The 22,867-nt window shown below is 40.3% G+C and overlaps 2 protein-coding genes across 3 annotated transcripts; both read left to right on the top strand.

The window, feature by feature from the left end:
* The first annotated feature begins 43 nt into the window (after positions 1-43).
* akirin1 (akirin 1) lies at positions 44-12,039 on the top strand. Its single transcript, XM_085176536.1, has 5 exons — positions 44-401; positions 8,405-8,551; positions 9,992-10,120; positions 11,329-11,400; positions 11,497-12,039. Exons 1-5 carry the CDS (start codon positions 197-199, stop codon positions 11,505-11,507), a joined length of 564 nt encoding a protein of 187 aa, XP_085032662.1. The 5' UTR covers positions 44-196; the 3' UTR covers positions 11,508-12,039.
* A 104-nt stretch (positions 12,040-12,143) lies between these two features.
* rhbdl2 (rhomboid, veinlet-like 2 (Drosophila)) lies at positions 12,144-22,201 on the top strand. Of its 2 annotated transcripts, none has more exons than XM_085176533.1 (8): positions 12,144-12,923; positions 14,467-14,710; positions 17,588-17,736; positions 18,850-18,962; positions 19,470-19,570; positions 20,714-20,774; positions 20,873-20,934; positions 21,320-22,201. In XM_085176533.1, the coding sequence occupies exons 2-8, from the start codon at positions 14,480-14,482 to the stop codon at positions 21,497-21,499; spliced, it is 897 nt and encodes a 298-aa protein (XP_085032659.1). In that variant the 5' UTR covers positions 12,144-12,923; positions 14,467-14,479; the 3' UTR covers positions 21,500-22,201. The 2 variants fall into 2 exon arrangements, with proteins under 2 accessions (XP_085032659.1, XP_085032658.1); XM_085176532.1 differs by lacking the exon at positions 12,144-12,923 and adding an exon at positions 12,930-13,353.
* The last annotated feature ends 666 nt before the right edge of the window (positions 22,202-22,867 follow it).

Genomic DNA, 22,867 nt, shown 5'->3' with positions numbered 1-22,867 from the left:
GACGTTTTAAAAATTCAGCAGGCAGGGTCGGCAGTTGCTTTACTACTGAGAGAAGAAAATCCGTTGTTGTGGAGCGGAAGAAAGGCGAAGAAGAAAACCGAGGAACGTTAAACGTACATACGCACGAGCGTTTAAAGTCCAGCGTTTGCGGGTCGTTTTTCTTCCTGCTTATTATTTTCCGTTTTGTTTAGCTATAATGGCTTGTGGAGCTACGTTAAAGCGGTCGATGGAGTTTGAGGCCCTCCTCAGTCCCCAGTCTCCCAAGCGGAGAAGGTGCAATCCACTACCGGGGACTTCTAGCACTCCGTCCCCTCAAAGATGCAGCCTCCGTCCCGCCGTCGACAGCCCGGCGCATTCGACGTCTCCCCCGGCTACTGGCGGCGAACACAGGCTCACTCCAGGTATGGATTTAGACCAAATTTGACGGCTTTTTCTCCCTTTCAGGGTGGGTGTCATGGGGGAGGGGGTTTGGGTGGAGTGGAATGGATAGCTAGCTACTTGAATGGGGGTTGGAGGCTAAATGTTAGCTTACCTCAGCTAACGTCAGGAAAAGGGAATGTCGTCGCTGATTTACCAGAACAGATCTCGTTACCAATCATAATGAATCGGTAAAGGCACCGAAAAGTAGAAGCGACTCTGTAAGTATGGGGCTTGTGGCGTCACTGCAGCTCTTCGTTTTCGTCCTATTCTTTGCTGAGCTGGCTTACATTGGCTAAATTTGTTTTGTCCGTGAAAAAAAAAAATAGATCCAGAGTTGTTCGCTTGGCTAATTCAAACAGTCTATGGCGATAGGGGAAGTTGAATAAACATGACGCCCTTTTACAAGCTTTGCTCAGACAATCTTCAGACGTGTTACCACGTTCAATTATTTAATATATTTCATTAAACTTTAATTCGTTCAACTAAAACTGGACTGAAAGGACTCAACAGATCTTTCTTCTTTAACCCCTGCTCGTTGGCTCTCCTGCAGACAAATGGCATCACAGCAGCAGCCACATCATTGCAGACTATTAATTAGGAGGTGCCTGGGTAATGTTCCTTAGTTTCAATGCCACAGTGCCACAATTGTGTTGTATTGAGGTGGGGGTTACTATTATGCACCACAACCATTTCTTTTCCTCCTCAGGCATGGAGGAAGGCATTGTTCATTTCCTTTATGCCTGTACTTCACTCTCCCATTGATTTGAAAATGCAGCTCCATCCACTGTGAGTCTTGGATGGATGTGTGGGGTGCACAAATAGGCCCAGACTAATTGCTTGTGTATATCCACTGCATCAAGTGGCCTTGACGTATGTGCCAGTCAGTGATATTTGGCAGGATGGCAGCATGAGGCCTAATCAATTGGTTAATTCTGCCAAAAAAAAAAGATTGCAAGATTAATTTAGCTCTCTAACTTGAAGAAAACCACACAATTATAAACCCCTAGATTTTTTTTGGATTTATACACAAATGTGACTCAGGAGGCAGATAAAGTGTTCTTTTTTTGCCTATCATTTGGCAAATACTGAACCCCCAAAACTGCTCCCAATATGTAGAAATTCAAGGCTTTTACTCCTTATTGAACAGTTTGGAACTCACTAGAGAGGTTTTAGCTATAAAGCACAAAGTAAAATTACCAGAACTGAGAAAATCAAATTCACCAGGTCACTGTTGTTGGCCCAGTTGTCTCCTCCATGAAATAGTTTTAATTCAAAAAAATAAAAAAAAAGGCTTTTTATTTTTACTTGAGTTATTAAGCAGCTGGAACACAATTTGACTTGATCATTACAGCCATTATTGCTGTTTCTTGCTGGGATTGTGTTACTTGACCTAACTATTGAGTGGTGTGTGTGTTTTCATTTTCTTTTCCACCTTGGAACAGCAACATGGATGATGTTAAAACAGAGTGATATTCGAAAAAAAATAGAAATATGCTATTAGTCAGGGTTGTATTCATCAGAACATTAAACCAACGCAACTCCCAGGTTGCACAGTATGCCTGCTGGGCTGCACGTTTGTGTAGTATTGTTTGAACATAACTCTTTGGAATTTAGCTTTCAGTTTTAATTTAAACACCCCAGGATTATGTCTCAGTCTGACCTAATAGAAAGTTTTGGAAACAAGTGAGCAAATACCTACATTTTGCTTCCTGATTGGCTTAATATGTATGACTTATAAGAGCTAAAGCTTAATATAGAACTTCTTCTTGTGTCTGCCTTTGGGTACTTTTCTTCCATTTGCTATCAGTTCCTCTTGGGTAGATACTGTAATATACTGAAATAATAATACTGAAATACTGAAAATATGTTAAAAGTTTATTTTATGACACAGAAAGATTAATAAGAGTAATTTTAAAACTTAGTAGCGGCCGTCATTGCCGCAAACTGGAGTTTGGCTAGGCCGCGCTATGATTTCTGGGATATGGTGGGCCACGAAGGACATACCCAACCCATCCTTTAAATTCGGGGAAAAGGACGACGCATTTGTCGGCTGCATTCGGAGGAGTCTACGAATTTGGACAGCCTAATCGGTCTACAAATGCGTCCTCAAGAGGATGCAGCCCATGAATTTGGACACAGCTATAGAAAACCATCTGGGTGATAATTTGTGATAATTATATGTATAGCAAAAATTTACTGAACATTTTACTGCTTGCAGGCAGCAGCGTTTATTAGTGCAACGATAATGCAAGGTGTTTTCCATAATTCTTCTTCAATGAACTGCTGTCATCTGTCACAGATTGCTAAATTCAAAGTGTGAATGGGCTGATCATCTTGTTGCGTGTGCTATAGAACATAAATTCATGGTGTGCAGCAACGTGGGATTCAATTAACTTGTGTGGAAAGGTAGGACAAGTTTAAAAATTATCAAATAAGAACTAATCTTGTTGTGCAGTAAGGTTAAATGCACACATTTGAGCTGCTGTTGAAAAGATTCAAGATGGAGTTTCAGCTAGCTTTCATGCTCCCTGTTTCTCATAAAAACACAACAAAATGTTAACACTTTGGGGGACTCATGCAAAGGGACATAAATGAGGTACCATGAATTTACTTTCAGTAACACTTCCTCATGGTCAGTTCGAGCAAAGAAAACAGTTTTTTGGGTTGTTTTTTTTAATGCCCTACATCAGTAGTTTGTGTGGGTTACATTCGTTTATACTGAGATTGTATGTAAAAGGTTGATCTAAACCTCATTGAGGTTTGGTTAGGACGTAATCTCTGACAAAGGGGTCTCTGTTGTTGCTGTTGTCTGGACTGTAAGGAAAAAACGTGCTTCATTGTACACATTATTGTATGATGAGGCTGGGGGCAGTGCATGATATTTGTCAGAGATGAGGCAAAGCTGCCCTGTTTCTCACAGATACAGGTGTTTATGGTGGTTGGCTTGCTGTGAAATGTGTTTCATCTCTGTAAATATTAGCAGAAACTAGCCAAAGAATCATATTGATTCAGGAGTGTTTTTAGTTTTGAGGGAATACGGGGCAGTTAAAAACAGTCTTTTTCTTCTTCTGCTGATTTGTTTATTTTGTTTTGTAATTACAGCGTGGCTGTGTTGTAAAAGAATTAGAGTTCAGGAGCTTGGAGTAATGAAAATTTGCCTGCTTTAGAGACACAAAGTCCAGATACCTGATACTAAGCTCATCTTTCCTGAAAGAGGCCTCCCATGGGAGCAGCTCTGCAAGGCTGCCTTTCTGATGTGGTGTGCTAAGCGAAAGCAGCTTTGTATTTAACGAAAGGTCAACTGTCATCCCTCCCACCCAACTCTACCCGCACATGTTTTCCAGCTAGTCAGGTTCTCTCGTGTGCAGACGAGAAGGCAAGAAAACAGGATTGGACGTTGCCAGTGGATCTTTAAGCAATTTCATTTCATACTGTAGATAGTACACCTCTTCTCCTCTGCCAGTCTGGGCTTGTACTTCTGTGAAATTCCTGAAGATGACAAATGAGCTGAGTGTTTTCTTGAGAAGCATTACTTAAAAGGATAAACTGTGTGGCACTGTTAATTTATAGGTTGGTCAGAAAGCTTCCCAGGTCATAGTTCAAGTGATAACCATAAAAAAGAACATTTAGCGTACTATTAGAGAATATATCAGGGTCTTTCCTGGCTCAGAATGGGTCTTCGGGTATGACTATGCACCAAAACACAGTCTGCATGTAGTTAAGGCGCCATTGTTTCTGTGCAGGAGTAAACTCTGATAAATAGGCTTCATTTAACACCAGTACAGAGTGTCTGTACTGACCTAAATGCATAGACATAAAAGGGCTATTATTGGTAGGAAAAAGTACCAATATGGTGATTTTATTCAAGTACATTGATACACTGCTACCAAAACATGTAGGCGCTTTGAACAGATCCCCACACCATTTTCACTTACCAGAGTCACTATATCAAAACAACTTGTAGTGCAGACTATAAGAGTAAATATTAAGAGAGAATAAATACAGAATTTTTGCCCTTTTTTTGTTCTTCTTTACTTGTTTTAATGTATTATAGGTTATTTTTATGCATTGTATAGACAATAAAAAACACATTATCTTGGTAGTGTATTGTTTTCATTTTAACATGCTGTAGTTATATGTAGTTACTTCAGACTTTTCACAAAGTCTGAAGTAAAGAAAATATGAAAGTTCTGGGAATATCCAAAAGCCTGATTTGTAGTACTGCACTGAGTACCCGCTGTAGTGGGGGTTGTCGTTGTTTGCATACTGTGAATTGGCGTGTCTGCCGTCACTAGGCAGCCAAGCTGTTGATGTTGGACTTGGAGCTACTAAATTTTTAACAGCACCTATGTTTTCTGAATCACAGGGAGAAGGGACCAACTCCATACTAGTGTTTTCAGAGCTACAAACACAAGGAAATGCATTTGTTTTTACTGGCAGAGCACTAGCCAACTATTGGCATGATGAGCGAGATAGAAGCAATGAGAGTGTATTGCATGTAACTATTTTCTGCTTAGCTAAACTCTGCAAACCAATCTCACATTGTTTGTTTTCTACATTATATGTGACACAAAGTGCAGCAACTTTGAAAACATGATTAACAAGAAATGTAATTAAAGGTTTTGTATAGCTTCAAAAAATACACACAAAATACTGCTTTTGTTTTTTAACTTTACTAATTAGTATTTTGAATGCTTTGGGTATTGTTTTATATTATTTGAGTAGTCTGATGTTAGAAAGTCTGATCTCTATGTTAAATGACTAGTTAATTAGTCATCAGAAACCTCCCTACCAGTAAAGCCTTGGTAATACTCTCTTATGGACATGGTTACCTGGAGACCTGATGACCGAGTAGTCATTCTTGTTAGACTTCTTTGAAGTCCACCACCTGGGGCACATGGATGTCAGTGGAGTCACAAAAAACAAACAGGCATACAGACATCTGCACAGACCCTCGCGCTTACTGTGCGATAATATTTACGTGGTTCTGACCTGAGCAGATGCTGGTGAACTCGTGGACGTGGAGAGTATAATCTTACATCACAACCTACTTCCCAACATTCGAGATATTTGAAACGTACCTCCCCTACCGCCCTTTACGGGTGGAGGGTAAAATGAAGTAAGTCTGCTTTGTTTTCTCTCCTCCATGTCTAGCCGATCTTCTGCGTATTCACTGCTTAGCCCTTAAGCTTCTCCACAGTGTTTCTCTGGCTTCCGGAAGTCTCTGTGATTGATTGCTTGGTCTAGTTGTGGCAGGGTCATTGTTGCCAAGCAACCCTGTTGAGCTACTGGCAGTTGGCAAAGCTTTAAGTGACATACAGCAGGAGAGGGGTTTCACTTGTCATTTAGATGAAAAGACCAGTGATCAGTGGATACTGTATGCATACAAAGCATGCACTCAGAGGATTGTGTTCTCACTGACACTCTTAATTGATGGTATTAAATGACTAAGGTTTTTGGGGTGACTGTGGTTGAGCGGATCATCGGCTAATCTGAAGTTTGGTGGTTCAATCCCTGGCTGTTCCAGTCTGCTTGCCAGAGTATCCTTGGGCAAGGTACTAAACCCCAAGTTCAGTCTTCATATATGTTCAGTCAATGTGAATGTTAGAAAGTACTTGGATATAAAAAGTAGCACTCATATTGACTGTCTGTATGAATAGGTGAATGAGTTGTGTTGTATAAAGAGCTTTGAGTGCTGAAGTAGGACTAGAAAAGTGCTATATAAGAACCAGTCCATTTGAACTCTTCAACGCATTTGACTTTAAGCGTCTGGCCTTCTCTTCTCACACATATTCATGCAGGCTTTATTTGATCAAATGTCAGTTTGAGTTCCCTTTACAAGTGGAGGGTTTCCTCTAGAAAACTGGTTCATGGAGATCTGTAGATCTACCAAGTGGCACTTGGTAGAACCCATAGTAAAAAAAAAAAAATAATAATTTCAGCTATTCTTTTGGCTTCCAAGAATTAAGTTGGCCAAGATAAAAATGATTAATTCTGTTTTTTCCTTTCAGCACATCCTTTACTTTTGGGCCTCCATAAAACCCTGCCAGGTTGTTGAATGTTTAGTTCAGTTCACACTTTATTATTCAGCAACTAATATAACTTGATGTTTGATTTGTCTTCAGGACAGCTTCAGCATTATGCCGTTTCTGCAGTTTGTTGTTAAACTTCTTCAACTTCAGTGGTTTTTAAATGGCATCAAAACAGTGATCTGCTTAAACGTTGTCCCACATCCTTTTTCTCTTCGTACAGCTGATACGAAGCTGCAGAGCCTCTGTTGCCTGTAAGATGACATTGTTCTGTTTGCAGTGACGATGTTTTATTAGTCGCTAAACAAAAAAGTGCCTTCTAGATTGGTCTTGTGGTGTTTATGCTCAGAGGATTCAGAGGCGCGACTACATCCAACAGGAGGATGCATCTCGGAGGACAACAGTTCACTGCACAACCGTATAGAACGCAGTAAATCCTCTGCTTTGCCAGCAGGTCTACAAGCATATTGATGAGTGGGTTGAAGTGAAAGAATGGCTTCTTACTCTATCCCCAGCCAAAATAAACAAGGCACTTTTCCTCATATAGAGATGCAGAGTGTGTCGAGACTATCTTATTCGACTTACAGAAAACTTTACTCGCTCTATATTCTGTTATCAGCTCAGTTTCAGGCCCCTGTGTAGATCACCCCCCACCCACCCCGCCACTTGTTATGTGAGCATGCAGGCCATGATATTAGCTGTTTTTAAACACTGGACAGCAGATTAACATAGACTTCTATGGAGGAAAGGTACTAGTCGATAAGTTCTTAGATACTGTACACGAACAAAATTTACTTGTTGTGACACAACTTAAGGAAGAGATGGACATCCATGAATTAGTAGAGTGTAACACTTTTTTACCTTTCATTGTCAAGGTGAACTTGAGGTATTGTGTTTGTGATTATTTTGTCCAACTAACAACCTGAAAGTGTCAGATGGTAAACCTTAAAATGCAGCACATTTTTCTTACTTGCATTAATATACTCTTGCCAAGTAATATTTTTTGATAAGACTATGACTTATAGATGCACAGTATATAGCTGGCCTGTTACTGTACTTATGTTTCTCTTAGGCTAAAAATGCATGAATCATGCAGCTTGTACAACAATACAAATCAGTTTGTACTGCATTTTCACAAAAACTGCTAAACAGACAATAGAAGGACAATGGTTGGGTACCTTGGTAAAGAAGTGATTTCTGTTGCTGCTTAGCTCTGAGCATTTGCGCTAGTTGTAACTTGGCATCACACACTGCTATTATGGAAACCGTATGAAAGAGAAGTGAAAATGATAGTCATAAGATTTAAAAACCAAAAAAGACCTTGTTTGGCTGTGTATGTGTTACAGCTGTGTTAGTCATGTTATTAATGTCAATCTAGTGCACATCTGTTCCTTCTGTCAATCTTTTAGCCTATATTGGCTAACAATTTGTAAATTTTGTAGTAACCTGTAAATTGTAAATACTGTAAAACTTTTTTTTCTGTCATTTAATGGTCGGGCATTGTACAGCTACAAGCATTTCACCCCCATGTCATACTCTGCATGGTTGTGTGTGTGTGTGTGTGTGTGTGTGTGTGTGTGTGTGTGTGTGTGTGTGTGTGTGTGTGTGTGTGTGTGTGACAAATAAAATTTGGAAACACATGGAAAGTGTTTTGTTTTTTTGTTTTTGTTTTTTTGCTGGATTATATTAACTTTGTTTTGTGGTTGATCTTGAATTTAACAATTGAACAGATTAATGAAAATAAGCAGGGTTTTTTTCCTGGAACAAATCTATGTGCAAAAAACAAAAGTTGGCTTATTCTGCTATTTAAATGTGGACATTTAAAGTTTGCATCAAATAATTCTAGATAATTTACACTGCCCATCATTTTTACGACCAAATGTCTGTTGGGAGCATGTGTGAGTAAGGGTAGTTTTTTGATCCTGTTTTTCTTGTTTCCTGTTTGCCCCCCGCAGAGCAAATCTTCCAGAACCTCCGTCAGGAGTACAGCAGGATCCAGAGGCGGCGGCAGCTGGAAGGGGCCTTCAACCAGACTGAGGCCTGTAGCTCCAGTGATGCCCCCAGCCCCAGCTCCTCTCTCAATGCTCCCAGCTCCCCACCAGGTAGGAGACGTAATAAACTTGGTTTTCTGCACCGTGCGGTTTTTTTTTTTGTTGTTGTTTTTTTTCTGGTAAGCATAAAGACAAAAAAAAATAAATAAATAAAACACACAACTACACAACACACTCACTGCACAATTTCAAGACAGGCAGACAAACTGTTTCCAAGTGTTGATGAGAGATGTTGACTTCTGCGTGGGGCTGGGTGACTTGCTCCGTGCTCCTGTTGTTGCATAAAAACACGCTAACTTGAAAGCATACAGGAGTTAGGGCATGAGCTTCTTTACATGTAGCCATGTACATGTTGTTTTATAGAGGGGAAGATGGACTTAGTTAATATCATTATCAATAATATACTTTATCATTGGTGAAATAAGATGGCTTGCCAGTTTAGACCGTTTCTATCAGCGCCACGTTGACCATTGTTGATCGCCATCATCACCCATTGATATAACCCTACTTCTGTCCCAAATCTAACCTGCTGCTGGTGAGTCACTCTTATCCACTAGATACGATAAAAGTTTGAGTGCAAACAGAGAATACATGCGTCATGGGCATATTATCCAAGTGCTGTTGACTGTAACACATGTGTTTCAGATGGAAAATAAATTTTAGATTAACATTAGATTATTTAAATACATAATTTAAAGACACCTGTCATGTTATTACATGGTCAAGAGGAAGAAGACCCTTGTGATTTTGCACTATACAAATGAAATAAAATAGAATTAAATCTGAAGCTCATAGATCAGATTCACTAAAAGAGTTGACTTTCTCCCCTCCTCGTCTGCTTTGTGCGGCTCGATGTGGCTTCCATAAAAAAAAATTGCCACACTGCTATTTTATGTGATGCAATGCATCAGATCTGATGGAATTACAGGCATTGTTTCGAGTTGCTCCATTCAGCAGTGGTTACATTATCAGTTTGGTGCATAAAGTAAAAAAAAAAATCCCAGTGACTGTGTGTAATCCAAGCCTCAGGGCTTTGGGTCTGTGTGCTGTGTGACTCTATGCAGGACGACCTCGTAGATCACAATGACTGCACTGTTACTAACCCGGCCTCTTTCTGTCTGCGAGGCCACTGTTTTAACCTTCATCCCCACTCTGCCATCCTCCACTGTGACTTACAAACATTTTAGTCTATCTGGCTCATAGCAGACCTCAAAGACCACTTTGTAATGAATCACCGAGCTAAAGCCGGCTCTAGTTTGAGCCTCGCAGAGACGCTGGGGAGACTCAGAAAGAGGCAGCATTAGTGTTGCATGACCGTCCTGGTCTTTCTGAGGTGAGAGAGGACACAGAGCTGTAATTCTGCAGCCAGCTGAGCAGCTATTAGCTTAGAGAGGATGTTTCTGCCCATGCCTGAGTATTGCACCATAGATGTGATTCTGCTTTATTCATTTATTTATAGCTGATCTGATTTGTTTTGTTTTTTTTCCTCAGGTGCCTCAAGGAAGGACCAGCCTTCGTTTACACTGAGGCAGGTGAGCTACCTGTGTGAGCGCCTGCTCAAAGACCACGAGGAGAAGATCCGGGAGGAGTACGAACAGATCCTTAATACAAAACTTGCAGGTAAAAGAATCCTCCTTAATAATAAAATTGAAAGGACTCGAATATGAACAGTGCCCTTTATATTCTGGGGATGATGTACAGTCAGTGTGACAAGCATTTGTCTTTAGTGTGTCTCAGATTTTCACGACGAAGCGTTTACAGTGTGTAGCTTCCTGGGAGTTTAAATGTGCTATTAAATCCCAAGATGAATATTTTATAACAGCTGGAGGGAACAAAGACATAAAGAGGATATAAAATGTCATTTAGCAACAAAAGCAAATCTGCATTCATTCAAGTATGTCTGCTTTAAAACGATTAATTTAAAAAAAAAAAAAAAAAAAAGGTGCTCTCTCTGTTTTGACTCAGGCCTGAGTGTTTGGTAGATTTATAAACTACCAAATTCCAGCTTGGGCTTGTCGTATACAGGAAGTGACACGACCTGCTACATATCACACATTATGTTTATTAAAAGCAGTGTTGACTGTTGCACACAAAAGTACGTTACTTCTTTTCTTCCTGTAAACGAAAACTTGTTAAGCTTGTCTTTACTTTTGCATTGCTCTGTGACATGGCCCCAGGTGCATTATCACATAGTGTACAGCCCCTCACACTAACACAAATGCCTGTGCTAATGAGAACACACAGGGTCTTTGCTTTATCGAGGCCCAAAGCCACACAGAACAGTGTTGCAGCCACAGTGACCCTGCTATAGAAATAGCAATATAGAAACTCTGACTGCTCATGACTGCTTTGTTACCTCTGGCTGCTTTGGGGGGTCGGGGTCAGCAAACACTCGGCTTTAACATCACTCTGGGTTCTTGGTTGCTACATTTGTACTAGCTTGCTGTCAGTTCTAGGAAAGTGGCAATGTCGTTGTTAGCAGCTATTTGTGGTCTGAGCCAAACCGTTTGTACTTGACTGATATTTGTGTCCTTCCATAGAGTATAACTCAAAGTAATGTTTATCTGCGCTGCTCTAAAGTTGACCTCCTCCACATAACTACAGGGAGCCGATTGTAGCAGAAGTACACTGATTAAAACTGTGTCGGTGAGGTTTAGTAGTTCTACTGATGCTTTATTATGGACAGTTTCTATTAAAAGACCTGGAAATGTGATTGTGAATCAGTTTTCAGGTACTTAGCTTAATGAAAATGAAGACTCGTTCCTCCACCCATTTGATGTTTGCAGAATGTGGCACACACCCTCACCTCCATCCTCCTCTCTTTTCAGAACAATATGAATCTTTTGTAAAATTCACACAAGACCAGATAATGCGAAGATACGGAGCTCGACCTGCTAGTTGTGAGTACTGTTATCTTTATTTACTTTATGTTTTTAAGTCTGTTCTCAGTTAAAAATGACTGCCTCTCTTATAATAACAACTATTTTGTATTTCAGATGTGTCCTGAGCTCACATCCATGTGATCCCGGCTTCCTATAATAAGATGGCTGCTCTTCTACTGCCTCCTTCCAGTTGATTTACATTTAATTTCCCTAACACCGCCCCTTCGTCCCTTCTCAAACTGTTTGGGTGCCATGATTTATCCACTTTTTAATCCAGAAGTTGGTTTCTTACTTCAAAATTATTGCTGCTGGCCAAACTTGGAAAAGTCTGAGAGAAAGTCTGTATGAAGCCCGCATCTTTTGTTTGTTTTATTGTTTTGTTTTTTTTTTCCCCTTTTCTTTTATTTTTTTAAATATGCTTTTCTGGACTTCCTCACTAAAGCAGATGTTTGTTGAATCTCTTGCCAGCGCTGTAGAAAAAGCTTATTGGCTTGTGACCGTTCTGTATAACCTTCCAGCAGCTGTATCTACTGGCTCCTGCTTCTCACCTTGTCCCACTTTACTGTCCCCCCCTTTCCCAACCTCCCTCCTCACAAAACTTACCCAAAATGTGGATTTTTCTCCCTTTTGAAAAAAATAAAAGTTCTGTGACTAAAACATGTTGTCTTGGGTGTTTCTTTAAACCTCCATATTTATATTAATAATGTGCACATTAAGCCACAACATCTCATCATAAGGTCAGTAGTTGCTCTTTTGTGACATTTTGACCCTAAAACATGTTCTTTTTTGTATCATTCCAAATGTATTTCTTTGCACACCAAAATGACTGAACTTTGAGTAAAATGATGTTGAACATAATTTTAACCTAAAACAGGTTATTGGAAATTATCATCCTGAAGAATACTGCTGTTTTGTTTTTTTTGTTTGTTTTGTTTTTTTGTTTAAATCTACGGTTTGGCTTGTCTTCCAAAAACAAAACAACAAGGGTTATAATTAAATGTAGATAAACGACTACATTTGAATTTTACTGCTTTTGGCTTTGAATTTTCTGACATTTTGTACAGAAAAATGCAGATGAGCTGTGATTAATGGAATATAATTGATAAATTAAGCAAAACCCCTCTAACATGAGTTCATCCATGCATAATAATAATAAAACCTATTTATGTTGAAATCTCGGAGCTGATGACTTGTTCAAATGGGAAATGTATGGCCATTAAGACTTGTTCACAGCTGGTGTCTTATCTACTGTAATCGTTGATTCTAAAAATAATCCCGGCCATTAGCCTTATTTTCGTGCTGTAGCACCCCCCTGTGGTAGATTGGGAGAATTACAACCTCAATATTAAAGCGGGTCTCTGACCTGAGTGAAGTTTATTGACACTGATCAGTTTGAATATGAACCACGCTTCTAATCAAGAGTATTTTCTTTTCTATGTGTGGACTTATAGTGTTGGTCGGGATTAGGCCACGGCTCCTTGGGAGGAAACGCTACCGTGTCTGTGACGTCACTGACCACAGGTGTGGTACGAGGGGAACAGGTAGGCTGTTTGCGCGGTTTGGAAACTTGGGATTTGTGGGAAAAAAACAGCTGTGCTGTAGCTGGGAAGAAGAAGGGGAGCATCGGGAGTTTGTTTATCTCGCGTAGGAAGAAGGAAGTTTCCTGCAGGAAAAAAGCGATGAAAGGCCTATAATTATCAACAAGGGCTTAAGCGTTTTCTTTCAGTCTCTTAGGGAGGGTCAGTCTGAAGAAGGCAGCCCTGCGGGTCGTCCGAAAGCATGGCCGGACTAAGATAAACAGGGGGAGAAAAAACCCACAAAACTTTGCTGTAGGTTACTGTTTAACTCCAGTTCTCACCGATCAGCTCTTTCATTCAGGACTTGGAGTCGTTTGATTTAGTTTGGAGAAGTCGGTATTTGTCTCTTTGGCACCGCCTGGAACCATCTTCTCTCTTCCTGTTGAAGGTTAAGGTGAGTTAGACAAAGTTCGTGATGATCAATTTATTTTATGTATTTATGTTAAGCAGCTATCCAAGAAGGTAAGAGCGCGAATGTAATCCAAGTCCTCTTAATGCCGACAGTCACCGAGCCCTAAAAATCAGACTTCGCCCAGAAAACAGGAAATGCTACAGCACCGGGTAACCCTCCACTGTTACTGTGCTGTGAGATCAGTTGTAGGTCAAAATGTAGGCAACGCGGAAGGAAGTGCCATAAAATAACATTATTATTAATAATAAATTAGACTCTCAACCTATAGTCTTAAAAGTTAGTTTAATGCTTACAGTAACCTTCAGTGTATTTCATGTAGTTGAAATGCACGATTAAAGACGACACCCAGCTTCAGGTCAGCTCTTATAAACGAGGCTGAAATAATCAGCTGAAACATAACTGATTTAAGTAAAACATTTCTTTAGTCAATTTTCTTGTGCACAACCCGGAGGAGGCTTTATTGATGGATGTTTACTTGTTCTGGGACATGACTGAGAGGCAGCTGCCTTCACAAAACGATGTTTGTTTTGGTTCCTTTTTCAAAACCTGTTAAGTGTCGTCTCCCGAAAAACTTCCGGATATAAGGAGAAAAAATAAACCTAAATATTCCTCAATAATCGGAGCGAAACTGAAACAAGAAACTAGACCTTTAAAACTAAATGAAATCTAAAGAAGTCTGAGGGGGGGGGGGGGGGGGGGATAGAGAAGAGAATTCTAATAAGGAAAATAGGATCGGCTACTGGGTGTAAACAAAAATAAAAATGCAAAATGAAAACATGGATCCATCTGGCCTTGTGTCAACGGTTCAGGCTGCTGGTGGTTTAATGGTGTGAGGGATCTTTTCTTGGCAATATGGGCTAAACTCGCAGAGGCAGGTGTTTGTAGCTCTGTGTCACAAAGAACTCAGGTAGTTATGAAAGCAAACGAGAATCTAAGAGAACGTGGCTGTCAAGACATCATATATAGATGTGAAATGACCACATACTATTTATTAAATTAATTTCCATCCACATTTTAAAAGCTTAAAAAGCAGCTCCTGCTTCCAGTAGTACTCAAATTTCTTTTACACTAACTTAGAATTCACTTTTAACTCAGGGCTGGAGCAGTGATGGCGGACGATGACCTGGAGCAGCAGGAGCCGTTTCCTGTGGAAACGGATGAGAGGCAGCCGAGGGATGAAGAGGAGCAACCGGATGGTGTCTTGGAGATGGGATGTTATGAGAAGTTCCACCGTCTTGTCTCCAAATGGATGCTCCCAGAACACTTACGCGAAAAGTACCTGGAACGCGCCAACTGCTTTCCACCCCCCATCTTCATCATCCTCATCAGTATTGCAGAGGTAGTTCTGCATATGCATGACACCGATACTGTACAGGCACTAGGACAGTGATTATGGTTTACATTCGTATTAAATACATTCAGGGTAACTGTTAATAGTACTGTTTTGTTGTTCTTTTGTTCTTAACGTATTTACTGTACAGCTCTTTGGTCCTGTGCTGGCTTTTTAAAAGTATTTTATAAATAAAGTTGGGTTGAAGTCATTGTTATCAGTGAAAACAGCGGTAGCTTCAGGTTACACTGAGCTTCACTGCTGGGAGAAGCTTTTCCACAGAAAGCCAGTGTGTCTTTCATTCAGATTCAGTTAAATAAAAACATCCAGTGGAATTTGGTAGCTCATCAGCTGATTTACTCTGACCTCAAAGAGTTATTTATGATGTACATTATTAAGACTTTAAGTCAAGGTTACAAGGAGTGTATTTAAAATCGCCTCTATGTTAAACACACATCACTGTAAGCTCTCATAGTGTCAATGTGAGCTCCTCTTTCTGGCTTTGTTGCCAGAACCTTATGGCTTCTGCCATTTTGGGTTTTTTGGAGTGGGAAGTGATCATATTTAGACAAGAGGGTGGAGTGCTAACCTGGGAGCTAATGCTACCGAGCTTGTTTGCATACCAGCCTCAATTTCCGGGACTGAAAATTAAAGAGCCACAAAGTGCCAAGAGGAAGACTTCCTCTATTTGGCCACACGTAACAAAGCTCCCATGTTAAAATGCCCAACTTTCATGTTTACAGCCTGGTCTGTGCAGATACTGTCCCCCCGTCACAACAACACTAGAAGTGGTGAATTTCAGTATAACTCGCCTATCTGGATACTGGAGTTTGGCATGTGGGTACTTTGATTGGCAGCTGTAGCTGACTGGTGTTTGTTAGGATTCACCTTTGCTCCTTGAACTGGATCTCTTCACTTTTTTAGTGTCCTTTGGAGTATTTTTAAAGGCTTAGTTGTATGTGGCTTGCTGTGCGGTATAGATGGTCTGTTTATGCTTCAGTTTCTGTGAGCACATCAGGGCTTGTGAGATAACCAAGTCAGTTTTCCACTTGGTTATATTGTAACGTGAGAGCTGGTGTGAAGCCTGTTGCCTCTGTTTGCATGTTGCCTTGTTCAAACTTAGGAATGAACAGCTCTCTTTGTGGCTCACAGATGTTCAGTGTCGCTGCATTTGAATGCCCATGGATACTTTCTCAGCGTGTTGTTGCTTTATAGTCATAGAGACAGTAGCGGTTTTAGATACGGGCGGTTGCCCGGGGTGGCATCGTGGTGGGGGGCGGCATCACGGACATCGGCAAAAAAAATTGCTCGTACTCATGCTGCCCCGACATCAGCCAGCGCATACTGAGAATGGCATAGGCACTGATCGGTTTTCTATCGCCCATTTGCTGGGAGTAAGGGCGCCCTCCGTTTGCGAGGTGTGCCTGCTGCTTGCGGCACAGGGAGGAGAGGGCGAGGCGGCGGGGGATTCTCTGGCTGGCTGGAGCAGCATCTAATAACCAACTCGCAAAATAAAACAAAATAAAAACAAAACAACAAACACGAAAAGACCAGACATTATGATACAGATTTATAATTTGAAATTCGAAATTCTGTAGGCCTACACGAAAAGTGAGCGCGAGAGCTCTCGGTCCGCCTGCTTGCTGCTGAAGTCAAAGTAAACTTTATTGTCATCTCCGCTACATACAGTCCAGTATATAGAGAGACGAGACGACGAGGCTCCAGTTACAGCAGTGAAAGTAAACAAACAATAAATATAAGAAGAGAAAGAAAATAAATATACACTTTAGGACTAGAGGTAAAGGGATCAATAACAATTTAAAATCTATAATTTACAGATTGATGATTTAAAGTCTCACACACAGCCCGTTGAAAGGGGAGGGGGCCCTGCTGCTTCCAAATAGAACACATTTCATTTATAATGTTGTAAATCCAAGCCCATTATGTATTCATGATTTGAATCCTGGGTTGTGTGAAATCTCAGAAATAAACCCTATAGACAAAGTGAATCTGTGAACACAGGTGTAGGTCTATTAGGTTATGTTGTGGTGATCCTCGAGTTGGGGGATTTGTGTTCATACTGGAGTGCAAAATTAAAACCAAGATGGACAAGAAAAGTTCAAAGCCATCAGGTGCTCAGTTTAGAAAAAAAGAGAAAAGAAGAAGAGAAACTAGCAAAAGATACAGGTAAGCAGATGTGTCATTGGATAATGGCAGGTCATCCTGAAACAATCAGAATCAGAATCAAAATACTTTATTAATCCCTAAGGAAATAATGTGGATTACAGTTGCTCCAAGAAGAAATGGTAAAAATAGTAACAGTAACAGACTAAACTCCAAACAATACAATATGTTACAGATTTTAATATTAATTAGTCATTGTCAATTGTTGATTTGTCCTGTTCTCATTGTATGAGGAATTATGATGGCTGTTTGGTAGCCGTTTGCATACAATGCATCAATGCATACTCTCTCTCTCTTCATATGTGTGTGTCTGTGTGTGTTTCTCTGGCGAAATTCAGTATGGTTCCGACAACAGTTTTATGTTAATGTATAATCCTTAATATGTTTTATGTGTGGGTGGGGGTGGGGGGGAGGTAGGGGTTGCGGGCGCCAGAGGGAGTGTTCGCCCGGGCCGCCAAACGGGCTAGGACCGCCACTGCATAGAGATATAACCATGTAGACTCTTTGTATCATCAGACTGGGAGGAGTTTTGAGGTCAAGTTAGTGGGAAACAAACCTCAACATCTGTATGTCTAATTCCCTCATCCTTTTGTTTTTTTCACAGCTATTAGATTTAGCTTGACCCTGATATCTTTTCTACAGCGTTTTAGACTCTCATACTTCATGTCTAATGTTTTGTATCCACCCTGTTTCATTCATCAGCTGGCTGTATTTATCTACTATGCTGTGTGGAAGCCACAGAAGCAGTGGGTGACCCTGGATGAAGGCATCTGGAACAGCCCTTTAACCTACAAGCCTGAATCCCGGAACGAGGCTTGGCGCTTTATCTCCTACATGTTTGTCCACGCCGGGTAAGCATGGGAGAGCTTTTAGATATGTTAATTACACGAGTGAGGCTCTAATCAGTGCAAAACCCCCCAGAAAAACATTTAAAAAAAATGTGGATAAAACTCACTCACGGGTGATAATTAAACCCAGCGGTCACTTTTGAGATTGCAGGTTTTGCCTAAAGCATCCTGTCTTGTGTTTTTTAATGTTGAGTTTTTAGCTGCAGCAGTAGCCCTTCAAAATTACTCACCACAGAGGTGAGTAATTTTTCATGAAGATGGATAACTAATATTATCCCAGCTGCCATGGGGTGAGAATGGGGGCACACCCCGGACAGATCAAAGGTTTATTACAAGGATAGCACAGAGAGAGGCAGACAGTCACACATCCCACACCTACAACCAATTTCATTTTGAGCTCCCCCAAGAGGAAACCAGTGCAGGCACATGGATAGCATGCAAACTCAAGTTGAGCTTCAGGTCATGTTAAAGAGTTGCATAGAATCTTGGTAGTAATTGTCTGGCATGGCTGTAAAACCACTGCAAATGTACTGGATGCAGCAAGAAAGAAGTCATTAGTGCATAAGCTGCAGAAAGACCGGAAAACCAAACATCATGACTCCACAGGAAAGCTATTAGCAAAGAGGAACAACAGTCAAACCAGCTCTGACTAAAAAAAAAAAACCTAAAGCTTAAGGCGGGTGATATTCCGTAACAAAAACCTCTGAAAAGACCAAAAGCAACAAAAAAGTGTATGCTGTGTGTAGACAAAATAATATAGAGCTTATTGCCGTGGACACTCTTATTGTCCAAAACTATTAAAAATACTTACCTGAGGTGTGTTGTTGCCCTGGATTTTTTTCCCCCCATGAATAAACGCACTGTATATTGCTTTGAATCTGGCCTGCAAACTGCCTTAGTATCCTCCTGGAACAATGTGCAGAAACAAACAAACCAAGTTTAGTCTCTTAAAGTAACATTTGTGCAACTGATTTAGTAATAAAACCAGTTTAAACAGGCTTAACACTTCAGCATGAGCGATCTAAATAGGGACTGTCTGTGTTCATGCTATTTTGTCCATCATGCTGTCCTGCATCTCAATGGCCAAGTACTTATTGCCTACCTTGTATTTTCTAGTGTGCAGCACATTTTGGGCAACCTGTTGATGCAACTGGTGGTAGGAATCGCACTGGAGCTGGTGCACAAAGGATTTGAAGTGGGGATGGTTTATCTTTCTGGTGTTCTTGCAGGTGAGAATTACCTTTTTTCTGTCTTTCACTTAACAGCCTCAAAACTGAGAACCACCTGCTGGTGGAATACTGAAAGAGGATAGAGGACACACAAAGTGCCATGATGGTTTAGTCTGGCTTTAAATTGGATTGCTGCTATGTCCCTGAGGCTAATCAGGGACTATCATCCAGTTATAATCGTACTAGTCTGATGTTATCTGCCCAGATGTGACTCTTAATCCAGGTATAGGTCCTTAATCTTGATATATGATGTCCAATCAGGAATATTCTCCACTTGACAAACTTGTGTGGAATAATCGTTGCAATGGCGGGGCCAAGCCAAAGCATCACGATGTCTACTTTCCTAGGCAGTATGGCAGAGACGGCTCTGTGCATGACCCCAGTCCTCTGGGACTCTAACTACCAGATGTCAGCAAGCCTCCCTTCCTGAGACTCAGCCTTCCTGAAGTTAATTTTCCTGTTCATGTTCGTGTTTGAGTGTTAAAGCTGTGGATGTTTCTCCCTCAGGGTCTCTAGCCAGTTCCATTTTTGACCCTCTCAGTGCCTTGGTGGGGGCTTCTGGGGGTGTTTATGCCCTACTCGGCGGTTACTTCATGAACGCTGTGGTGGTAAGTTCATCAGCAGTTCATCAGGAAATCTGTATTTTCTTTTCATGTGACAATGCAATATGGTGTAGGTAGTAAAGAGACATGATCTACAGGTTAGTCTTGTAGGTAAAGACTAGAAATTGAAGTAGTAATGTTGAATTTTGTCAGTGCATATGCCCCACAGGTCGGGTGTCAGAAGAGAAAGAAGAATTTGGGAATATGTTGGGTGAAGAGATTTAAGTCAGAGCGGTAGATATTGGTGATTGGATCAACTTCAGTAGATACATAGCTGAAGGAACAGAGGTGAAGTGTTCATAGATGTGGTATCAAGGAGAGAAATGCAGAAAAACAGATCGTGGTGGATTTTGCAAAAAGGGTGGAAATGGTTGTGGTGAATACCTACTGCAAAAAAAACAACAACATATGAGTGGAGGAAGGTGCACACAGGTGGACTGTATCTTAAGCAGAAGGTGCAATCTGAAAAAGAGGAAGTAGTGTCAGGGGGAGAATCTAACTGGGCAACATTGGATGGTAGTCTACAGGATGACTTTGGAAATCAACGAGAGGAAGTGAGTGATGTGTTCATAGCAATAGCTCGCACAGCTTGTTTAATTAAAGGGGAACTATTGTGTTCTTTTCCATTTCCATGATTTTGTTGTTGGATGCAGTGGTAGTAACTTTACATAGTGAACAGTGTAAATTCTTTTTAGCCCTACATTGGGCCTTAGGACAGTCCCTTAGTTCATCCCCTCTTTGAAACAAGCCATTTTAGGTCCTTTTAAGGCAGCTTTCTTATCACTGGCTAACCTCTGCAAACAGAGCGTTTGTGCTAGCTACTGACAGCCACTGCTGTCTGCCTGAAATGACCACATTAAAGTTATCAGCTTTCATTTTACATCATACAAAGTGGTCACAATGAAACGGAGCATTTAGAGCTCTGGGAATGCTTTTGGCTCATAAGGATTATTTGTACATGTGCTGACCTCATTAGGTGAATCTTTATTTGATTTTAGCAATTTAATTTTTTATGACCAAAAATAGAGAAAAACAAAAATAGCTGTACATTTACATTTCTGATCATCCAATGCCCCTTTTACTTTGTAAATTACTACCTGTGTTAAGTTTAAATCTAAGTATTGATCTGGTGTTTGCTTCATTTTACAGAATTTCAGAGAGATGATTCCTCTCATTGGAGTGTTTCGTATCCTCTTCATTGTGGTCTTTGGTAGGTTCTCCTATCTGTGTTTTGGCCTGTTTGTGTTTTTGTACCTGAGGAAATTACCTTCAGAAACATTAGATTTAAAACTGTTTGCTTTTTCCCAGTTGGTTTAGATTTCGGGTTTGCCTTCTACAGAAGATTTGTCAAATATGAAGATGGTTTACAGGTATGATTTTGCTGCTGCTGTGCAAAACAAAACAAACAGGGCCTTTTGTTAATCTCCTCTGACACAGAAGATGCCTCAAGACAGATCCAGCTAAGTTAGCTAACCTCCCCCAGCAGCAAGCTTGTTTTGTGATAGCATTACTTCCTTGTGGCTCCAGACGAGCTCAGTAGCTCTTGCTGAAACTTGATTATTCATGCCGATGCACGCTCCTCTGTGCAAAACATGCCAAAGCTTTCCACACAACCAGAACACAGCCTTTTTATTTGGTTATTAAACTGGTCTTGCAAGTTTTCTGAGTCGCTTTCCATTGGGGGTGGGGGGCAGTAGCTTGACTACCTTGTAAATAGTGTGAAAGACTAAATGTAAAACCCGTCTTTCCTCTTAGGTGTCCTTTGTTGCTCACTTTGGAGGAATTGTGGCAGGGATGACCGTCGGCTACGTCTTCTTCAGTGCTTACAATGAGAAGCTACTCAAAGACCCACGTTTTTGGCTTTGTATAGTGGGCTACACAATCTTTGTTCTCTTTGCTGTGTTCTTCAACATCTTTCTTTCTCCGGCCCCGTAGGAGCATGAAGCTACACTCAGGTCCTGTTTTAAACTCTAAAATTCTTGTGTCACTCAGGAAGCTGATTTTTACTGATTTGTTGTAGAGAACTGTTACTTTTCAGGGACCCAAACATTGAATTGTTGGGTTTTTAGTTTTTTTTTTTACTTTGAGCTCTCTTTAGGGCTGAATTTGTGTGAAATGGCTCCTCCTGCTGTTTATGTGTAGTGTTGCTTTTAGACTATGCAGATGAAAATGTGCCCATTGAAGCATTAATTTTGAACATGATGGGGCAGTTATGTATGACTTAATTAACATATGTGGTTTACTCTTTCCTTGTGTGCTTTGTTTTGACTTTCTGCATTTTCCAACGTGTTCTTTTTATTTGGCTCATCGAGGACTGCCATTGATCCACTGTTCATAGAAAAGTTTCTTACACTGCTTAAAAACACTATGCACTAGAAGAAAACATCATATTAACATTTGACATCACATTTTAAGAGAGTTTTTATACGTGACAGCTATAACTGTATGTTTACATTGATGTAATGACTGGAAGAACAGGGTGAGTGTCCTTAATGCCTCTTCTTTAGCTATGAAGCCGCTTTACTATCAAGCATGGTGTTTTTAAAAATGTACTTTTTTTTTTTAACAAAAATATTTTTTGTTATTGAAACTGTAAGTTATCTAAGATTGTGTATAAACTATAACAAAAAGACCAAACAGACCTTCTACACTCGTGTTTTCATAAATAAGTCGCATTTGTAAATATTTTTTTCACATTAAATATGAAACTTCTGAAGATTTATTGTGTTCCACTTGGTTAAACCTGGTTTTGATCAGGTCCGCTAGTGGTATGCATTTACATATTCTTCTCTCTGTGTTCCAGATGTTGTTGTGGGGTAGATTCATCATCCCTCCTTAATAGCACCACAGCCTGGGTCAGATATAGATACAGCCAGTAGGTTATCTACTAATAAGTGATCTGATTTAAACATTTCTGGGTAATAACGTAATGGAATTAATCTCCTGTTTATGTGCAGATGCGTGATCAAAATTATGGTTTTTAGAGAATCATTTCTGAAAAGTTCTCCCTTTGACATATTGGAGGTGTACTGAAGTTTCTCCTCAATAAATTAAACCTGATCAGTCTCATACAGCAGCGACTCCACCAAGAACAGTTACAAATATGACCAGCAGAGGACGCACTGTGCCACACTACTCAGTAATGTCTGAAAAACAGGATAGAAACAAATATACAGACAGCTCCAGGAAACAGCTGCTTATATGGCAACTTATCTGCATCTGTGCAGACAGTAAGTAAAAAACAGGTTTAATGAAAATAATAAATAAAAAAAAAAAGCTTAATCTTCATCATTTGATAATTAA

This window comes from Neolamprologus multifasciatus, chromosome 11 (assembly GCF_963576455.1).
Source record: "Neolamprologus multifasciatus chromosome 11, fNeoMul1.2, whole genome shotgun sequence".
NCBI classification, from domain to species: domain Eukaryota; kingdom Metazoa; phylum Chordata; class Actinopteri; order Cichliformes; family Cichlidae; genus Neolamprologus; species Neolamprologus multifasciatus.
Note: the sequence above shows the minus strand (reverse complement) of the source record. Positions and strands in the feature narration are given on the sequence as shown.

Excerpts from the sequence above, each read along its gene's own strand:
- rhbdl2 (XM_085176533.1), top strand. The coding sequence starts at position 14,480 with ATGGCGGACGATGACCTGGAGCAGCAGGAGCCGTTTCCTGTGGAAACG. Across the intron at positions 17,737-18,849 it reads TACATGTTTGTCCACGCCGG|TGTGCAGCACATTTTGGGCA; the intron begins GTAAGCATGGGA and ends TGTATTTTCTAG. Across the intron at positions 20,775-20,872 it reads CCTCTTCATTGTGGTCTTTG|TTGGTTTAGATTTCGGGTTT; the intron begins GTAGGTTCTCCT and ends GCTTTTTCCCAG.
- akirin1 (XM_085176536.1), top strand. The coding sequence starts at position 197 with ATGGCTTGTGGAGCTACGTTAAAGCGGTCGATGGAGTTTGAGGCCCTC. Across the intron at positions 8,552-9,991 it reads TGCTCCCAGCTCCCCACCAG|GTGCCTCAAGGAAGGACCAG; the intron begins GTAGGAGACGTA and ends TTTTTTCCTCAG. Across the intron at positions 10,121-11,328 it reads CCTTAATACAAAACTTGCAG|AACAATATGAATCTTTTGTA; the intron begins GTAAAAGAATCC and ends CTCTCTTTTCAG.